Source organism: Simochromis diagramma, unplaced genomic scaffold (genome assembly GCF_900408965.1).
Source record: "Simochromis diagramma unplaced genomic scaffold, fSimDia1.1 OVJJ01000321.1, whole genome shotgun sequence".
Lineage (NCBI taxonomy): Eukaryota > Metazoa > Chordata > Actinopteri > Cichliformes > Cichlidae > Simochromis > Simochromis diagramma.
The window spans coordinates 14,168,179-14,186,595 of record NW_024386772.1 but is presented as its reverse complement, the minus strand read 5'-3'; the positions used below and the strand labels follow the sequence as shown (position 1 = coordinate 14,186,595).

Below are 18,417 nucleotides of genomic sequence, written 5' to 3'. Positions count from 1 at the left end.
CTCTCATTATGCATTCAGTGTGAACAGGTTTGATACTTTGGAGTTGTGATGAGAGATGGAAAGGTATTAGTCTCATTGTGTGTGTGTGAGACGTGCAGTGAGAACTGGCCCTAAAGCCTGTCCTTAATGTCCTAATTGCTCTTCCTAAAAGTGACCACGGCCAGAAATAGAACTTTTAAGTTCATTTTGTTTCTCTGTTCCTCTGTTTTCAGATCCCAGGCACTGCACAGCAGGGATCTATCTAGTTCCCATTTGGCCGTGCATATCCCCCCCCCCAAGATTATCAGGCATTCATTGGTTGCACATGGCATTGTTATGCAACAACACATTTGAATTTCAAAGCTTTTTTTGGGAGAGATTACACTGTTGGCCCACAGCAGCCCTGCATGCACGCACCCCGGGATCCAAATGATATGTCATTTTTAGCTGTGGCACATTTTTATCAAGCTGACATTCAGATACAGGAGATAATGTTAGGGTGGTGCTATTGTTGTTATACGTCAAATAATACGCAGGAAATTTGAAACAATTTGCTGGTGTCTTTGCATGTGCTGTTGGAGAGATTTTGTCCAACAGCCTTAAGTGCAACAGATAAATTAATTTAAGACTTTTTAGAGAAACGATTGGCACTGGATAATAGACAGCAGTCATTTTTGAGAAGAAACACTGCAAAACTTCAAAGGCAATGCCAAGGGTTAGTTTTTTTGCTTTGTAGAAGATTTCAGTATCAGGCTTATGTTTGGCTTTTTCACAAAGCATGACAATAGCAGAGAGGTTCCAATGCTAAAGTTACTTATTGATGCAGATGCTTAATGTAAAATATGTCTGCATAAAAACAAAACACACACAAACACACCCTAATTATATTAGCAGCTACCTCATAAGGAGTGAGTAGAGGGGAGGACACAGAAGGCAAGCAGCTCTTGTTGTAGCTAAGCAACAACCGACAGCAGAGATAGTCCTTGATCACTGCTGATGATGAGGTTTCATTGTGTGTGTGTGTGTGTGTGTGTTTGTAAATTACATACACAGCACATGCGCCACAGGTCTCTCTCTCACACACACACTTATGTAGAGTCTGTTAAACAGCAGTTTCTGTTTATCCACGCATGGCGTGCGCGCACACACACACGCCTGTGTGCCTGTGTCTAGTTAGGGTGTTTACATGCTTGCCTAAGTTTCTTTGGCGTTGTTTGGTGCCAGCGTTGCCATGGAAGTGACTGATGCCTGTGAGCACAGCCACAGCCAGCAGAGGGGAGGATTTAGATGAGAACGTGGGAGATTGTCCTTCTGCCGCTTGTTTCATTGTGTGTGTGTGTGTGTGTGTGTGTGTGTGTGTGTGTGTGTGTGTGTGTGTGTGTGTGTCTGTGTGTCTGTGTGGTGCGTGAGAGACGCAGAGAGAGAGAGGCGATAAGACAGGGAAGGTGAGTACTGTAGCTGAGAATGTGCACTGGACAAAGAGTTAACTATGAGGTTAAAACAACACAACAATGAAAAAGAGAAGAGCTTTTGTCAATGTTTGCAACTCCAAGCAGGAGACCTATACTGCCCTCTACTGCATTAAGCTGGAAGTGCATGAAGCAATAGGAAGTTGATCAGACTGACTGACTGACTCATTGATAGAATGTACTATATTTACCATTGTGTTTAATGATTTGTTTTGTTTTTTTTATACATTGTGTTTTTGTTAGCTCATGTTATTCTTTTTTTTTTTTGGAAGAATTCATTTTGGCTGACTGGTTATGTTCCATACCAAATGGGCGAGGCCAGAGGTTGGAAGTCATGAAACATCAAAGGAACAATTTAAGCTTGGATGTAACTGGAAGAGGGTACATTAATACATGTAATATGTATGGATACATACAGCATATATACTGGTTAACTCTAAGCTCTTGGCTTGTGAGCCATGGATAACCAAGTCCCTCCATGGGATGTACCACTGAGTGGTTGAGGCTGTGAAGAAATGGTCAGCCTAAAGGACAACACACACGCTCTGATCAGCACAAGAACAGGCCCCGAGCTCCAGCTCCATAAAGGCTGGAGGTGCCCCAGCACATAGTAGCAGGATCTAAGATGCAAGCTGGGGCTGGGATAGTGTAGATGAACCTCTATGCTGCACATGTATTAGAAGTCCCCAAGTCCAGTGCCAGAGGTGGTTGAGAACAACACTAAGGCTAAGGTCCTGTGGGAATTCAACCTCCAGACAGAGAGGCAGCTGCTGGCCAACAAGCAGACATAGTGGAGGCCGAAGAGGAGGAGTCCCTGGGATGTGACAGTCCCAGAGAGCAGCAAGATCAGAAAGGAGTGCCAAGGGCTGAAGGCGCAACATCAGAGATCTCTATTCTTCTTCCCTCCTAGATATTCCACGATCAGTTCTAACTGGTATTATTGCAAAGTGGAAGCATTTAGGATCTCAGCCACAAAGTGACGGGCCACACACAGTTACACAGCAGGCTTGCTGAGTGCTGAGGCACATAGTCCATTAAAAGGCACCAACACTCTGCCGACTCAGTAACTGCCAGGTTCAAAACCTCCTCTTGCATTAACATCAGCACAGAAGCGGTGCTTCATGGGCGCTTCACGGCCTGGGTTTGTATGGCTTTTACATCCACAAATGTGAAATCCACCAGTGGAACTAGAACGAATAAGTTGTTCTTTTGTTGTTTTTCCAGAGCTGCTTTATCCTGCAGTGTGTCTGATTGCATTTAAATATACAGAGTGGGGAGAGTGGAGCTGAAAAACGTTATTTTACAGGATCAGTGGGATCCTGTTTCTGCTTTCCATCTGTTAAGAGTTTTGTCATTTCAAAATCTCAGATTTAGATTTAGTGGCCTGTTGTTTAAAGTAGACTTTGTCCTTCCTTCCTTTCTTGCTTCTGTTTGATCCTTGTTATACATTACATCATATATGAGGGAGTGGCCATTTAACACTAGATGCTGTCGCCATGGTGATGGTGGCCCGCTCATGCCACCTCATCCCCCTGCTCCTGTTGCTGTTATCACTTGTTTTTATGTGATCATTTTTCATGTGTCCTTCACAATATCCGCTCACACATGTTTCCTGCGAGACAGTAAAAGACGTGTTTTCACCTCTTTTGCTTTCACTTTTGCTCATTTTGCAACAGAAAATGTGGCTTTTGGGCGAGCATCACACTTTTTTTTTTTTTTTTTTTTTTTCTTTGATTTACGTGTACGTGCGCCCTAACACCCACCAGCATTACACTTCTGTTGGTGTTTTTTCACACTTATACTTAAGTGAATTTTGACAGTATGCTTTGCCTTGCAGCACCTGTTATAAACATATGTGGTGCCTGATTCGATCAGCCATCTGCCTGTCTATCTAAAGAAGAATCCCATGTGTACAGTAGAGTACAAACAGATAATTTGCTTCTGAGTGAAGGTCAGATCATTCTTGTTGGCTGTTCAGCCATAGAGTGACTTGCAGTGACTCACCCCTCTTTCTTTCTATCCATCCCTCTCATCAACACTTCATCTACGTTCTCCCATCTGTGCGCCTTTTAACCCCTGAGTCAGTGCGAAGTCACAGTCTTTGCGTTTAGCTGGGAGGTGGGTGGCAAATACTCTTACGCTTATATTTTTGGTAACTCTTTATAATATGGCCTGTGGATAATGGCATAATTCCCCTGTAATTAAATGAAATTTTAATGGATTTATTTTGAAATTATGCTCTAACTCCCTACAAAAATAAAGGCATAGTATGGCAGTAACAAGTCAGCTTTTTACAGGAAACAAAAGAATAATTATGCTGTAAGAAAATTTAAAGTAATACTTTAATAATTTTAAATACTGCATAATTACAGGTAATATTTCTAAACAATATTCCCCGTCATATGTATACTGTACTTTCCTGGGCGTGTGCTGTATTACGGAGTGGATTTAATGTTCTGTTTGACTTTGTATTATTAATTTGTCCTGTTTTATATAATTACTTACTACTTATATGTATAATGTGTCTTCTCTCCTGTAAAATACCCAGAAGTCAGACAGGGGTAAGCCACTCCGTAGTATGTCCCACTCCCCAAAAAGTAGAGCGTACTTATGATCTAAGATGAGGAAAACTTTTAGTTTTTCCACTGAATTACCAGGAAATCATACAGCACCTAAATAACACACTTCTTAGATTTACTTATAGCATAATTATTTCTTTGTTTCCTGTAAAAACCTGACTTGTTACCTCCTTATTCTAGTGTGCTTCTTTAATATAATTACTTTGTAATTTCAAAATAAAATGCATTTAATTCAATTTAATTACAGGGGAATTACAGCCTAAGTCATGGGTTGTATCATAAAGTCTTACCATATTTTCTGTGTGTCGTATTTCTTCTAGTCGGAGAAGCCAGGAACCTGATTCCAATGGATCCAAATGGTTTATCAGACCCATATGTTAAACTCAAGCTCATCCCGGATCCAAAGAATGAAACCAAACAGAAGACCAGGACCATCCGTTCCTCTCTCAACCCCTGCTGGAATGAGTCCTTCACCTTGTAAGTGACAAAGTTTGTATGTGTGTGTTTGTTTAAATGACATTTTTATCATACTTTCATTAAATCAGGCGAATATTAAGCATGACATCACTGTGTTACTTTCCCTCCTGCTTTGTGTATATGTGCTCAGTAAGCTGAAAGCATCAGACAAGGACCGTCGTCTGTCCATCGAGGTGTGGGACTGGGACCGAACCACTCGGAATGACTTCATGGGGTCCATGTCGTTTGGAGTCTCTGAGCTCATCAAAGCTCCTACAGTTGGATGGTCCGTTATGTTTCTGACTCTCGTACACTCACTCATGCATTTCAACAATTAGAAATGTGGCTAAAGAAGCTTTATTTGATGGTTGTTCTATCAGTCAGTAAAAAAAGTAGAATTTACATCAATCAGTTCAGTAATTCACACTTTAAACTAATAGTGAACTAATTATATGAAACTTGTGGAGTGCTACGCGACTTTTAAAATCCAGGATGATGCCGGGATTTGGCAGAAGTCATAATAGTCCAACTTCCTTCATATTAAGCTTATTCTCTTTCCCCCTCATATAATAGCAATTGCTGTTATCATAATCTGTGGTAGAAAGCCAAGATAAGTGGTAAAAAACATAATGGAGCATCAGTAATATAAATGATATCTTCTATTACTGTGTTGTACTGAGTACCGTATGTATCACCGAGTACAGAGTTAGTGTAAGTTACTGTTTCATGTGTGAACATCACATACATTTACAGTCTGGAAATAAACCCAGTGACACACACACAGACACACACACACTACATACCTTCATTGTGTTCCTAATTATGCGTGGGCCCAATTTACAATTACAAACACCAAATGAATAAATTGTATTTATCAATGACACTTCAAATTTCCAATGATATCCCAGGTTAGAGGATGCCACTTATAATTGTGATAATTGTGGGAAGTTCTGCAGTTATGTATGTGCACCATGCTGTTATACTGTTGGAGGACTGCATGAATGGAAGGACTACTGTCCAGTAGCCTCATTTTCAGGCATCATTCATGCATTCATTGTTTGTGCATGATTGTGGGCGTTCAGAGAGCTGAATAGGAGGATGGTCAATGTGAACACTTTTAGTTGGCTTTTGTCCGCGCTGTTTTATAAGAGTCAAAATACAGTTCGTACGTGTGTCTCTTTGTGTTTATATAAACAACCACGAGCTTTAAATTCTGTCAGTGCCAGTAACACTGGAAAGTCATATTTACAAAAACTTAGACAGCAATGGAAGCTAGTTTTAAACGTCATATTGTAGATCATCTGCTCTATTTTTAATATAGAGCTTATTTGTCATCGCAGGTTGCCAACTTGTAAAGTCGACATGACACTGACCACAACAAAACGGTCACAGGGTGTGCGTAAAACAGACGGAAATGCCATCTGCAGCCAGGTCCACTCACGCTGACAAACTTCACCTACTAGACTCATTTCCTCGCCTCTCCGTCTTTGTCTGGCTGCTTTGTCTCAGTCTGATAAACACACACTCACAGACCTGTTAAAATGACTCTTCCATAAACCATGTTAGCATACCTGCAGCGACTTAGCCTAAACCAAGTCTGATTGACTGCTGCTGTGAGCACAGTTATAAGCTCTGGGAAATGCCTGCAGTAGTTTCCGAGACACCGGACCGAAACATTTTTAGGCGTACTGTATGCATGTGTGCGCGCTGCTATTTTTTTTCACTGGATATTACAGGTCGTTAGACAAGTGGCTGGAAGATGTCTATACTGGAAGTAGAGGAGGACTCTGCAGTCCTGTGAGAACTAAATACATCCTTTAGCAGTAATAAGTTGTAGTAACTGTTTTCTGTGTGACTTTGTCATTCTCTTACGTCAATAAGGAGGAATTTTGGCCCGCTCGTCTTCCCACTCTTCACTCTTAACGTTGCTTCTATTCATTGAGGTTTGGGGACATTTATGCACACACTCTTAAGGTCCCATCACACAGGTTGAGGTCTAGACTTTGACTGGGTCATTGCAGCACTTAATTATTTGCTTTTTAAGCCATGCTGTTGTAGATTTGCTGTTGTGCTGGGGCTCAAATTCCCATTGGCCAAGCTTTAGCTGTCAGGCAGATTACCTTACATTTACCTCTAGAATACTTTGGTATACAGTGGAGTTCATATCCTGTGGCTGCCCACAAGCCCAAATCATAACCCTTCCACCACTCCAAACCTAAACTATGATATGTAACATGATGTAACTGAGGCTTGTGGAGTCTAAAATGGTGCTTTATGGATTTTTGCAGCGGCTGTCCACTCCTGGGAAGATTATTGTCATGTTTCGGCTGTGTGCAGGGAAGAGAAGGACCCAAACACAAAACTCACCGAGACAAAAGTTAACTCAAAATACTGCTTTATTGCAGGCTTGGAAAGGAAACAAAGAGCAAAACTAAACTGAGAAAACTACAAATAAATCATACATGAAACCACATGGCTAATCACACAGCTATGAGGGAGATTACGACACTGACAAAGCGAAACACAGGGCTTAAATACACTGAGGGATAACGAGGGAATGAGACACAGAAGGAGAGCACAGCTGGGAGTAATCGGGCTGGACGAGACAAGGGAAGCAAAACTAGAAACACTGACATGAGACACGGACCTTCAAAGTAAAACAGGAAACACACTGACTGAACTCTAAACATGTAAACTTAACAGCAACTGGGGAGACAGAACGTAGGAACCTGAAACATGGTACAGAAAGGCACAGTAGACACAACATGGAACACATGGAAAGTCATATTACAAGAACTAAGCCTATGATAACCATAACTGAAACCTAGGGAAATAATAACTATAAAGATCAAAACAGCACAACCCACATGAACATAATGAACACAGGAACACAAGATCTCTTCAAAATAAAACAGGAAACATAAGTCGCAGACATGACGACCTGAACTTGACGACGTAAGACACAGACATGAAACACATGAAGGGCAAGGGAGACTTAACAAGGGTGGAAGACACAAGGGGAATCTAATAACAAACTATAACAACCTAGGCATGATAAAAAATGAACTAGAAAACCTGAAGGGCTTAAACGTAAACCATAAACTAAAACTCAAAACGCAGGGTCAAAAGACCCAGGATCGTGACAATTATAGCATTGTGTTAACACTCACATGAATGTTTCGGACCAGCAAACTCCCCAAAATTCTGCTTTTATAGAGGCGCCTCACACTTACTGATAATCAGTTAATCAAGTGCATTTGATTAGCACCACCTGGCTGCTGCTTACCCACTTAATTAAGCAGTAAGGGCGTACTTAGTTTTCCACAGGAAGACAAAGTTTTGTGTAAGTCTTGTGTATTTCATGTGACTAAGTGTTTACTGCTCACAGAACAGGTCTGCAGACAGCTTCATCTAAAAACAGGCACTCTGTCGAATAAAGATTGTGATGTGTTTTGAAAACTGAATAATAAATGCACTCAGTTTTTGCACATTTCGACAAACATCTCTCTGCTTTCTTTACTGTCAGGTACAAGTTGCTGAACCAGGAAGAGGGAGAGTACTACAATGTTCCCATTCCCGAGGTGGATGATGTCAACCTTGAGCTCCGACAGAAGTTTGAGGTGAGGAGCTGCGCGATTTCTAACTCTAATAAAGGCATAACTAGATTTCCTTTGTCATACGTGTCTATTGTACTTGTACGCACTCATTTTAACAAAATGTGTGTCCCTGTCACCATGGTAACCTCATCCCGTTCCTACTTGTGCTTTTCACCCTGTGCACCTGAGAGGGAGATCGTTTTCTCCCGGCATCCAAATGAGCGCTCTTGTTTTTTAAATTACAATTGTGTATACTGTGCATTAAAAGCTTGGCGAGCTGAAACAAGAAGGTGCAAGCAGCACAAATAAGACCGCGCAGAAGCGGGAGACAGAGCGGACAACGAAGGATGCAAATCCCAGAGACCCCTATGTGGGAAGTACAGCAGCAGATAATAATTTATCTTTCTCACGCTGGTGCTCGCTGCAGAAGCTGCTATTCAACAAGTCTATGAAAATCGTAAATGAAAATCGGCTTCAAATAAAAGGCAAGAAATACAATAAGTGCTACATAGGCACAGGTAGTTTTACTTTAGAAGAAAATCTGTAGGAGAATTTATAAAATATGCATGACAACAGTTGTGTGTATTGAAAAAAACTCACTTAGAGGTTTAAACTGTAAGTTTGTGCACATGAAGTGCCACAATCCCATGTGGACCGCTGGGTTTGTACTCTGACTCGAGGGTAGCTTTGTTGTTGAATTGGAAAGGTAAGCTTTGAGGCTACATTTCCCAGGCCTCAGTGGATTTGACCATAAGCTGTTTGCAGCAGCAGAGATTTAAAACATTAACGTTCAAGATGTTTGAAAAAAAAAAAAACAATTTTAGTTTTTTTATTATGTTAACATTTGAGTAAAACATGAGAAATCCCAAGAAGCCCTCATACACTGTGTCAAAGAGTCCTTGATGTCTAAAATTTGATTATTTTTTAAATTGAAAATCATGTTTTTCGTCTGGATTTCTCCCTCAGTTGCGCTTCCAAGCTCACTAAGATGTTTAAACATATTTGATTCCACATCACTTTTATAATTCAAAACTGAAATGATGCATAGTCGTTTAAAAACACCACTAAAGGCTTTGAAAATGTTTCGCATTGACATCTTTAGAGCCAAGTGAAATAAGCATGCAGCAGCCCCAGCACAGTCCTTCTAATCAAGTCAGTGGAAGCAGGCTTTACAGCTAACGTTGGCTCTCTAGTGGCCTCGCCGTCGACTGCAGGTTGTTCATTATTTTAACACCTTACAGCATGCAGCCTTAAATAAAACTCACGACCTCTTTATGTCCATATTATTAAGGTGGCTGCTATATTGAACAGTGCAATGAAAACAGGTGCAAAACTGCAAGAGATTTTTAAAAAAAAAAGGGAAAACCGAGACGGCAGAGAGCGAGAGGCGTTTTATTAAAGTCCAGCCCTGCGCGTGGGCAGGCGGAGGTTTTAATACTCTGTGTAAACTCACAGCAAGTCCTCAAAGCGCCGACTCTCTCTGCTTTGTTTTTAATTTTTTCGCTTCTTTTCTCTCCACGCCGTACGATGCTGACCTCGACTTTCTCCAAAGCTCGTGTCTATGCACGACTGTGCAGTTGCCGTGGAAACTAAGGCGGGATGCGACAGATGTGACAGAGCAGGAATCTCTCTGTTCTCCGGGCCAATTACGATTTTAGGATTACAAGTGATCAGAATAATGTCTTCTCTTGTCTCTGTCCACACGCTCGCACACACCGGCTAACCTTTGAGTTTCCTCCTTTCTTCTAGGACTGCCAGTTAAATATCCACTATCTGAAGGTAGCTCCCCTGCCTGCTTCATCTAATTTTTTTTCTCTCACTTGTAGCTTGCCTCGTACTTAATTTACTTACCGAATTAGGATTGTTTGTGAATCTCTGCTGGGATTCTACAAATCAATCTGATTTACTAACAATGGCTTTCAACAGCATACAGTTGAATCAGCCCAATTTGCTTGCTGTTACAGACCCTTTGTAATAAATTGTCTTCTTTCTCTAACTCCTCTCGAGCACTCTTATACTCTCTTCTTGTCTCAGGCTCATAATCACATGTAAGCATAAAGTAAAACGAACCACACATTACGATGAATGAATGACACATTTTGAGGTTTTCACAACTCCTGGTGTGTTCGCATTGAAGGTCACATCAGCAAAGTCTGACATTTGCAGCACTTGCAAATGGCTGCAGAGGAGTGGCTCGCAATTTTTTAAGCCTGTGTTAAAGCAATAGTCAGGTACAAGCAGTGGAAAAAAAGAAGGGTTCTGCTTGCAGTAAACATTCCTCCACCCGCTGACGCCACCCATTAATGCATCCCCCCTTTTTTATTCCAGTGTCAAGGACAAAATCCACAATCCTTGTTTTGTGCACAAATATATTCAAGACGATAGATGAATTCCTGCCAGGGTTTTACATCAAAATTGTAGATGTAGAACCTTCGTGCCACTAGACAAATAAATCAATAAATAAAAGAAAGAATGAATAATTTTAAAAACAGAAGGCATTTTTCATCTTGACCTCGGGAGGATGGATTCGGTAGCATCAGAAGCTTGAGGAAAAAAACTGCTCTGAAGTCTGGTAGCGCTGCAGCAGATGCTTCTGTATTACTTACGGGCTTTGTGCAGACAGCTCGCCAGTATCTCTAATACTGGAATGATTGGTGCCAGTGATCTACTGGGCGGTTTTAATCAGCAAAGCCTGCTGTTTCCAGTTGTTTTCTGTTTCTCTGTAAAACTTAACACAGGACACAAGGCAAAGTAGACAGAGCACTATGTTGGTAAGTATCTGCTTGATCTGTGTAACTCAGACTGCTAAAACATGACATTAGCTATATATAGAATGACTCAGAAGAATAAAAAATCTCTGAACTACAGAAAGTGCTCCAAACTGACTGCAACATCTTCATCTTTCATGCAGGAGGTTCAAAAGGTTCATTTAAGCAACATGAAAAATAAAAGAACAAAGAAAGCGAATGACTTAAATTCTTTTTGTGTTTTTAGTCTGTATCTTTAACAGTTTCATTATGATTATAAAGATGCCACGTGTACACTCTTTAGCTTATGTCCCTCATATCTTCTAACACACAAACAGCAGACAGCAGTCTGTCGTCTGTCCCTCTGTTGTAAACTTATGGAGCACAGAGAAGTTTACCGAGAGGCTCTGTAAGACAAGATTAACACCTTTAAGTCCAATCCATGATGTTTTCTTAAGTCTTTTTGAGAAAGATACCGGCACAAACCCCAAAGGCAGACTTTCCAATTAGTTTTATTATTAGTGTCTCTTTAGTCAAGAGTCTAAATGTTAAAATATGAGGCACTGATGAACACTCACACATGCCAGATCCCTCAACACAGTGGCAGTCCTAGATTTATTAAGAGACCAGTGAGTGGCTGCTTTGTAACGGTTTGCCTAACTTTTGTGTGGCCACAGCATCTTTGTGTCGATATTGTGTGAGTGCTTGTGTTGGAGACGTGCCGGTTTCTTTTATACGCTATATACCGGCAGCTGGTCCATGTTAGATAGGTGCAGTTTTGTGTTTGAGGAATGACCACTAGGTGTCCTTCCAAGGTAAGGGTATCAGTGGAGGAAGCGGTGGAAGCTGAACTTCAGTTGCAATCAACAGCACGACCTAGTGTTTACCGTCTTATTCAAATGTGTTACTATTTAATAAAAAGAGCAGCAGCAATGCGGCATGTCAGATCTACCTAGCAACATAAAACAATTTTGTGTGCAATTTCAAAATAAAAGCATCATTTTTTATCTCATATTTTTATGTTTCCACTTTTTTTTTTTTTTTAGGCCTGTAACACCTAAAATTGAATTAAAGGGAGATTTTAACTCCAAATTAAATATGGCCTCTACTCTGGCCTGCACTGTGAGCTGCTGTGAGCTGACCTCAGCTGTGGAGTTACCGCCCTAGGGAACCTCGGGTGTGGTCACGCTGACTGTAGACTGCTGTTTATTTAGATTTTTCCTGTCTCCCGCGCTTTTGCGCACTCCTGCAAATATCTGGTCAGTTCATTTTCATCACAGTTGTCTCCTCTCCACCTCAATTACACTTGGACTGTCAGGTGAAATTCATTAACCGCAGTGAATTAGTGGATCAGGCAGCACTCAGGGTCAAAATGAAAATCACTCATCCCGCCCTGCTTGTTTACTGACATACCTACTTAATGTTTAGAATAATCAGCTGCTCACTGACCTAACCAGATGTACGCATAAAACCACTTGACCCGAGTCCAATAAATATGTGATAAGTATTATGTGAAGTATACCGTCACATTTAGTAAAGAGTAGAGAAACGGTTGTCCTGGAAACGGCTCTCGTGGCTCACACTGGTTGTATGTTTTTCTTTTTGTTGTTGTTTTTTGTGTGCTCCATCTGACAGAAACAGACAACCGCTGGACCCGTGATGGGAGCTGGCAGGGTCCTAATTGCCCCTTTTTTTTTCTTCAGAGACGCTCAGCAGAGCAGTGATTATAACAACAGGGATCCTCACAACACTGGCAACCCCCGCTGACTGTCCACCAGACAGTTTCCCAAAATGCACCAGTAGTGAGATCTCGCTGAATAACCGAGGATGTTTGAATATAACAAAGAAACTGCCACGCGTGCCAGAAAAAAATTAGATGCTGATTACTGTCGGCTCTGGAAGGATTAAACAAGCTTGACTTTATATTTTCTTGTGATTATGCAGCAAACCTGTTTTTCTTTTCTTTTTTTTTTGTATGGATGCATGTGTCTGTCATTGCTCTTTGTAACGATATCACAATGTAATAACTAACAATTACAGAAGCAACTCCCATGCATTAATGTGATTGTCAGCATGCGAAACATTTTAAAATATCTCCAGAGAGATTGAAAATGTAACAAATCACGAAAACTCCATTTGTAAAATGTAACCTTAATGAGGTGTAAATATGTTACAGCATGCTTTCGTGTAAAGAACTGTCACGTTGACCATAATTTATTAGAATTTGTTGCATTTTCAAACATTCCGAAAGATATTTTTTATCACATTTTGACATGTTTTTGTTGGTATTACATTGTGAGTTGTTACAGTATGGTTTTCTGATTTTTATATCTTATCATAAACTGGAAAACAACAGCAACGGGTGGCATGTATACTTCCTTCATCCTCTTGACTGTCACAAATTAAGGTGGTGGTGATTAAGTTCTTTTCTTTAACTTTGCTGGGATCATGCTTACAGTTATTTACAAGCAAAAACAAAATCTGAAGCACAGAACAAAAATGTGCAAACCTTATCCACGCTCAAACTCTAATTTGACTCTATTTGGCACGTGAGTGAATGCAGTCTGTATCCTAACACACGTCTGTCTCTGCAGAAAGCAAAGCTGGGACACGGTAAGAAAGTGATCACGCCATCAGACCACCGGCGGTTCAGCTTCCCGTCAGGGAATATGGACCGGGTCCGACTCAATGACTTCAACTTCCTGGCTCTGCTCGGGAAGGGCAGCTTCGGCAAGGTGAGAGAAAATAGATGCTCCTGTGCTTTTTCATTTGCTTGATTTTTTTTTTTTATCTTTGTCTTATGGTGGCTTTGGCTCTTGGCGTCTCCCCCCGTTGCAGGTGATGCTGGCTGAGATGAAGTCGACGGAGGAGCTGTACGCTATAAAGATCCTGAAGAAAGATGTCGTGATCCAGGACGACGACGTCGAATGCACAATGGTGGAGAAGAGAGTCTTGGCCCTGAGAGACAAACCGCCCTTCCTCACGCAGCTCCACTCCTGCTTCCAGACAGTGGTGTGTAGAAACTTCAGCCCCTGCTGACGTCAAAGTTTTTAATCACACTTCCAAAAATATCCGTTTAATTTACAAAGGGAGCCGTTACTTAGTGCTCAATCTGTGTGTCCTATTGTGTGTGTCTGTCATTATGTCTATATTTGCTTTTCCTACTTACATTTATTTGAACGGTGCTCCTGCAGAGAAAATTGAAACTGAACTGAGACCACCCTTTGAATACAAAGTCCTCCTGTATGACGTCAACTCTGTGCGTAGACGGGTGACTCAAGAAGTCCTTAAATAAAATTATATATAATGATCAAACCTTTGTGTCCTATAATATAGATCTATAATCTGTACAGCAGGCTTTAATAGAAGAATGTATTCAGTCTGAATTATACTGTAACTCTAAGATATATGGCTGTAGACTTTTAGACACTGAATATTATATCTGCACAGATTCACAGTGTGAGGTGTTTATCTTTATGTAATCTTGGACAATAACTAATTTTTTTTCTTCTTTTTTTTTGTGTGTGTAGGATCGGTTGTACTTTGTGATGGAGTACATTAACGGAGGAGACCTCATGTATCATATCCAGCGTATGGGCAAGTTTAAGGAGCCACAGGCTGTGTAAGGATGTTGATATGTTGCATGTTGATATCCTGCAGGCAGCTTACATGTTTTATAGTCACGTCAAGTTATTTAAAAGTACACATACTTACAGTAATGATGCCCAGTACTATAGTAGAGTAATGTGTGAACTATAGTATTCCTTTTAACCTGGTACATAATGACAAGATGAGTGTCAAATTAAGAGGAAAATCATATTGAAATAACATTATTTTTAGGTGATTCTAAGATATGTTATATTTTAAATAAAACAATATGATTATGCTAGATAAAAGGCTGAAAACGGAGAGTCTCGGTGCAGCTCATGGGCCAGTGGTGTCTGAGTATTCAGGATGCACCAATCTGGTATTTGTACTGGTGACTCTAAGCTGATGTATGGCCCTATCGATCCAGTTCAGTTCTATGATGTCATGTAGCGTGGAGGGAGATGAGTGAGGACGAAGCCTGGACATGCAGTATCACCTACACAGGCAGCTTATTTCTTGAGTAAGAAAAGTAAACAAGTAACACTTGTAGAGAACTTAAGAGAAACAGCTTACTTTGGCTGAAAAACGAGCTATTGTGGCTACGTTGGGAAAGTGCATCCTCTTGCATAAGCTTTTATTTGCATGGCTCCATGTATTTTGATTGCCTTGTCTGTCATCGTCTTGGTAACACAAAAGCAGTTCAGTAAATTTCTCTTCCTACTTGTTTTTTATTTGCAACAGTTAATTTGTGAACTCAGGCCATGTTTAAGTTGGACCCAATGCTGCCTTTAACATTTAAAAATAATTCCCGTTCTGTTCCTCACAATGGGGACTAGGGCTTATTAATTCAATTTTGGGATCGGTACTTAATAAGATTTTCGTCAAGGGAGATCAGGATTAGGAATGAGTATATCAGAACGATCAGAGCAACAGAAATTTGTTAGAGAGGCAAAGCTGAGAAGGTTTGCAAATGTGCAGAGGAGGGATAGTGGATATACAGGATGAAGGATGTTGAAGATAAAGCTGCCAGGCATGAGGAAATAAGGAAGACAACAGAGAAGACTGATGAATGGAGTGAAGGTTAGACTTGCAGAGGGTTGCTGTGAGGAGGATGCTGGGGTTAGGGTGAGATGGAGGCAGATGATCTGTTGTACTGACGCCCAAAACTTGAAGAAGACTCTGCGTCAGCAGATATTGAATCAGATTGTAACTGAAAACGCTGGATCAGTGCATTCCTACTTATTATTGTTTCATGCAACAAGGGGAAAAAAGCACTACTACCTTTCATTCATTCACCTTTCCTGTCACAATATGAGTGTGACTAAAGCCCCGTCTACCTGGTTACACACTGCTTTGCACCTGACGGTTGGTTCAGTTGCGTGGGTATTTACAGCTCCACTAAACGTCAATCAACGCGATGCTTCATTCTTCACCCGTGTCGTAGCTGAGACGAGTTTAACTCCCCCACTTCAAGTGGTTAATAGTTATTTTGCTTGCCTCTGCTGTCGCTGGATTTCATTGACACTCCATGATCTGTGGTCTCCACACTGCTGCTAGTCATACTGTCTACGCCCCTCACAGGAAGCACTTCTCTGTAATTTCGACTCTTTTCATTCTGTCCATCAGAGCAGACTTGTCAAATAGGTGTCAAGAAATATAACAGCCTACTTTCAGAAGAGAGCGAAAAAAAAACGCAACAAAAAATGACAATCTACAACACGAAGCACCGTCTGCTGAAAAGACGCATTACAAACCCCAGCTGAAAGTTTTTATTTGGTGCATTTTCCCTCAGTGACACACTCTGGCTTGCTCATAGTGTCAGGTCACCATGATTTGTAATTTATTATTCTTTCGGGAAAGGGAACCTTGTGTATTGCTTTAATATATTCCCAGACAGTTTTCTTTTGGGAAGATATACAGCCTATTTTATGGCTCGTATATTATGTCTGTTTTTCAATTTTGCAGGTTTTATGCCGCAGAGATTGCTGTCGGTTTGTTTTTCTTGCACCGAAAGGGGATCATCTACAGGTGGGTGACAGGTGTTGATGCTTGTCATGATGTTTCATCACTAACTGCATTTCATTTTAACACTCGAGCACTTTTTTACTGCAAGCCTCAATCGCCTCTTCAGACACACATTCGTACAGACGATTGACTCACCGGGCCCAACCTGGGGTTCAGTGTCTTTCCCAGTGATAATCGGGAAGGAGCCGAGGATTTAATCATTAACCATCCTGTTAGTAGATAACCCGCTCTATCTCCTGAGCCCCTAAACAAAGAGATTAAAATGGACATGTAGCTATGCCTTGATCGTCAGTCTTTCCCTAAGCCACAGTATTACATCCATACTGATCACTCAATTCTAAAAAAAAAAAAATGTGATTGAAGGAGGCCAAGGTCACCCCGCTCCTTTTCAGTACTCCAGCCAAATGCTCACGTTCATTCTTCATATGCGAGTAGCGCTCTGCTTGACATACAGAGTCTAGTATGTGACAGACGTAACCGCCAGAAGGCCGGGGGTGGGGAGGAAAATGAAGAATCGAGACATAAAACACAAGCAGAGATGCGGGCTGAATTGTAAGAGCAACGACAGCATAGAGATAAAAAGCTGATGGGAAAATAATTTCAGACCTAGAAATTACTGCTTATTACTCAGTGTATGATGTACGCCGCAGGCAGATAAACTGCTCAGAGACGGTGCAGAAATATTGGCTTAGCCGCATGTAAGAAGTGTTAAAGGAGTCACAAATGCACTCACACAAATGCCGCCTCTGCTGCAGGGATCTGAAGCTCGACAATGTGATGCTGGACTACGAGGGCCACATCAAGATAGCAGACTTTGGCATGTGTAAGGAAAACATGTACGAAGGAATGACCACGCGCACTTTCTGCGGCACCCCAGACTACATCGCACCGGAGGTGAGATGTCTGCAACAAAAAAACAACAACAAAACAAAACAAAACCCAGGGATTACAATGAGAGTAACAAAACAAAGACGACATTACTACTGTGCAGGTTATTTGGGGACTTTCTTATTGGTTTAATACTGTAATGTAATGGAGTTTTGTCGGTCTTTCTGATTGTCCAGTACTTGAACTTTGCATTTTCATTACAGTGACTGAAATCGTAGAACGAAAAATACGATTTTTACTGTTTTAAATTTGATTTCTACTTTGAAAAAAGAGAACAGTAGTTAGGTGGAGGGGGGAACATGTCTTTTACCATGTACTGCACTATAGGCCTGCTTTGAAACAGATTACCTATAAAGCCATGCAAGCTGCTTTAAGTCGATGTTTCTGTGGACAGTGTGAAACCAAGCTGGTTGGAGAATGAATTTAATTATTCTACCTGTGTATGTGCAAATTAATGAAATTAAAAGCTCCCTATTCTGATAACAAATAAAAAAATTAGCACTGATAACTTAATATAACTTAATTTTGCCCACCACAGATTAACCATACTAGTAATATAACAGTTTAAAAAGAATCCATAAAAACTTTACAATTTATAAATTTAGCTCATATAAACACTTCAAATGTTCATTTTTCTAAAAACAGACCTTGGAAGTCTTTCATGAGTGCATAAAAACACCGAATTGTGGAATCCAACAGAGCTTTTAGTGAATTATGGAGAAAGATTGAAACCATTGGAGTAATAATGTGTTAAAAAGTCAGCCTAGGCTTTTTAAAAAGTGTGAACAAATGAACAGAAAGATGTGCGACATGCAGGTGTGTGCCTTCATGTCACCATTATGGTTTGAAGTTTCTTGGATATCAAGACATCTCTCAAGCCTGTGAGAGTCGTTTAAGTGATCTGTGATGGGCTTTTTTTTTAATCACTTTTTTTTTTTTTTTAACCACTCACACTCATCACGACAAGGAGCACCAGAGCTGCTCTGAGGCTCATGAAATCAGATGCTCAAAGAAAATATTATTTGTGGGTGGATGCTCGGAAAGAGAAAGACTTCAGATCACTAATAAAAGGAACAGAAATAGAGTTAAG

The 18,417-nt window shown here is 40.7% G+C and overlaps 1 protein-coding gene across 3 annotated transcripts in view; it reads left to right on the top strand.

Annotated features, from left to right (window-relative positions):
• The window catches only part of prkcab (protein kinase C, alpha, b), a 120,437-nt gene that overhangs the window by 92,265 nt on the left and 9,755 nt on the right, over window positions 1–18,417 (top strand). For 2 of the 3 annotated variants that reach the window (XM_040051100.1, XM_040051110.1), the window contains 9 exons: window positions 4,348–4,504; window positions 4,635–4,769; window positions 8,010–8,103; window positions 9,829–9,858; window positions 13,421–13,561; window positions 13,665–13,838; window positions 14,357–14,448; window positions 16,380–16,442; window positions 17,195–17,333. In XM_040051100.1, coding sequence (XP_039907034.1) covers window positions 4,348–4,504; window positions 4,635–4,769; window positions 8,010–8,103; window positions 9,829–9,858; window positions 13,421–13,561; window positions 13,665–13,838; window positions 14,357–14,448; window positions 16,380–16,442; window positions 17,195–17,333 — 1,025 coding nt within the window. The remainder of the gene's footprint in view (window positions 1–4,347; window positions 4,505–4,634; window positions 4,770–8,009; window positions 8,104–9,828; window positions 9,859–13,420; window positions 13,562–13,664; window positions 13,839–14,356; window positions 14,449–16,379; window positions 16,443–17,194; window positions 17,334–18,417) is intronic. The other variant, XM_040051104.1, reaches the window with a different exon arrangement.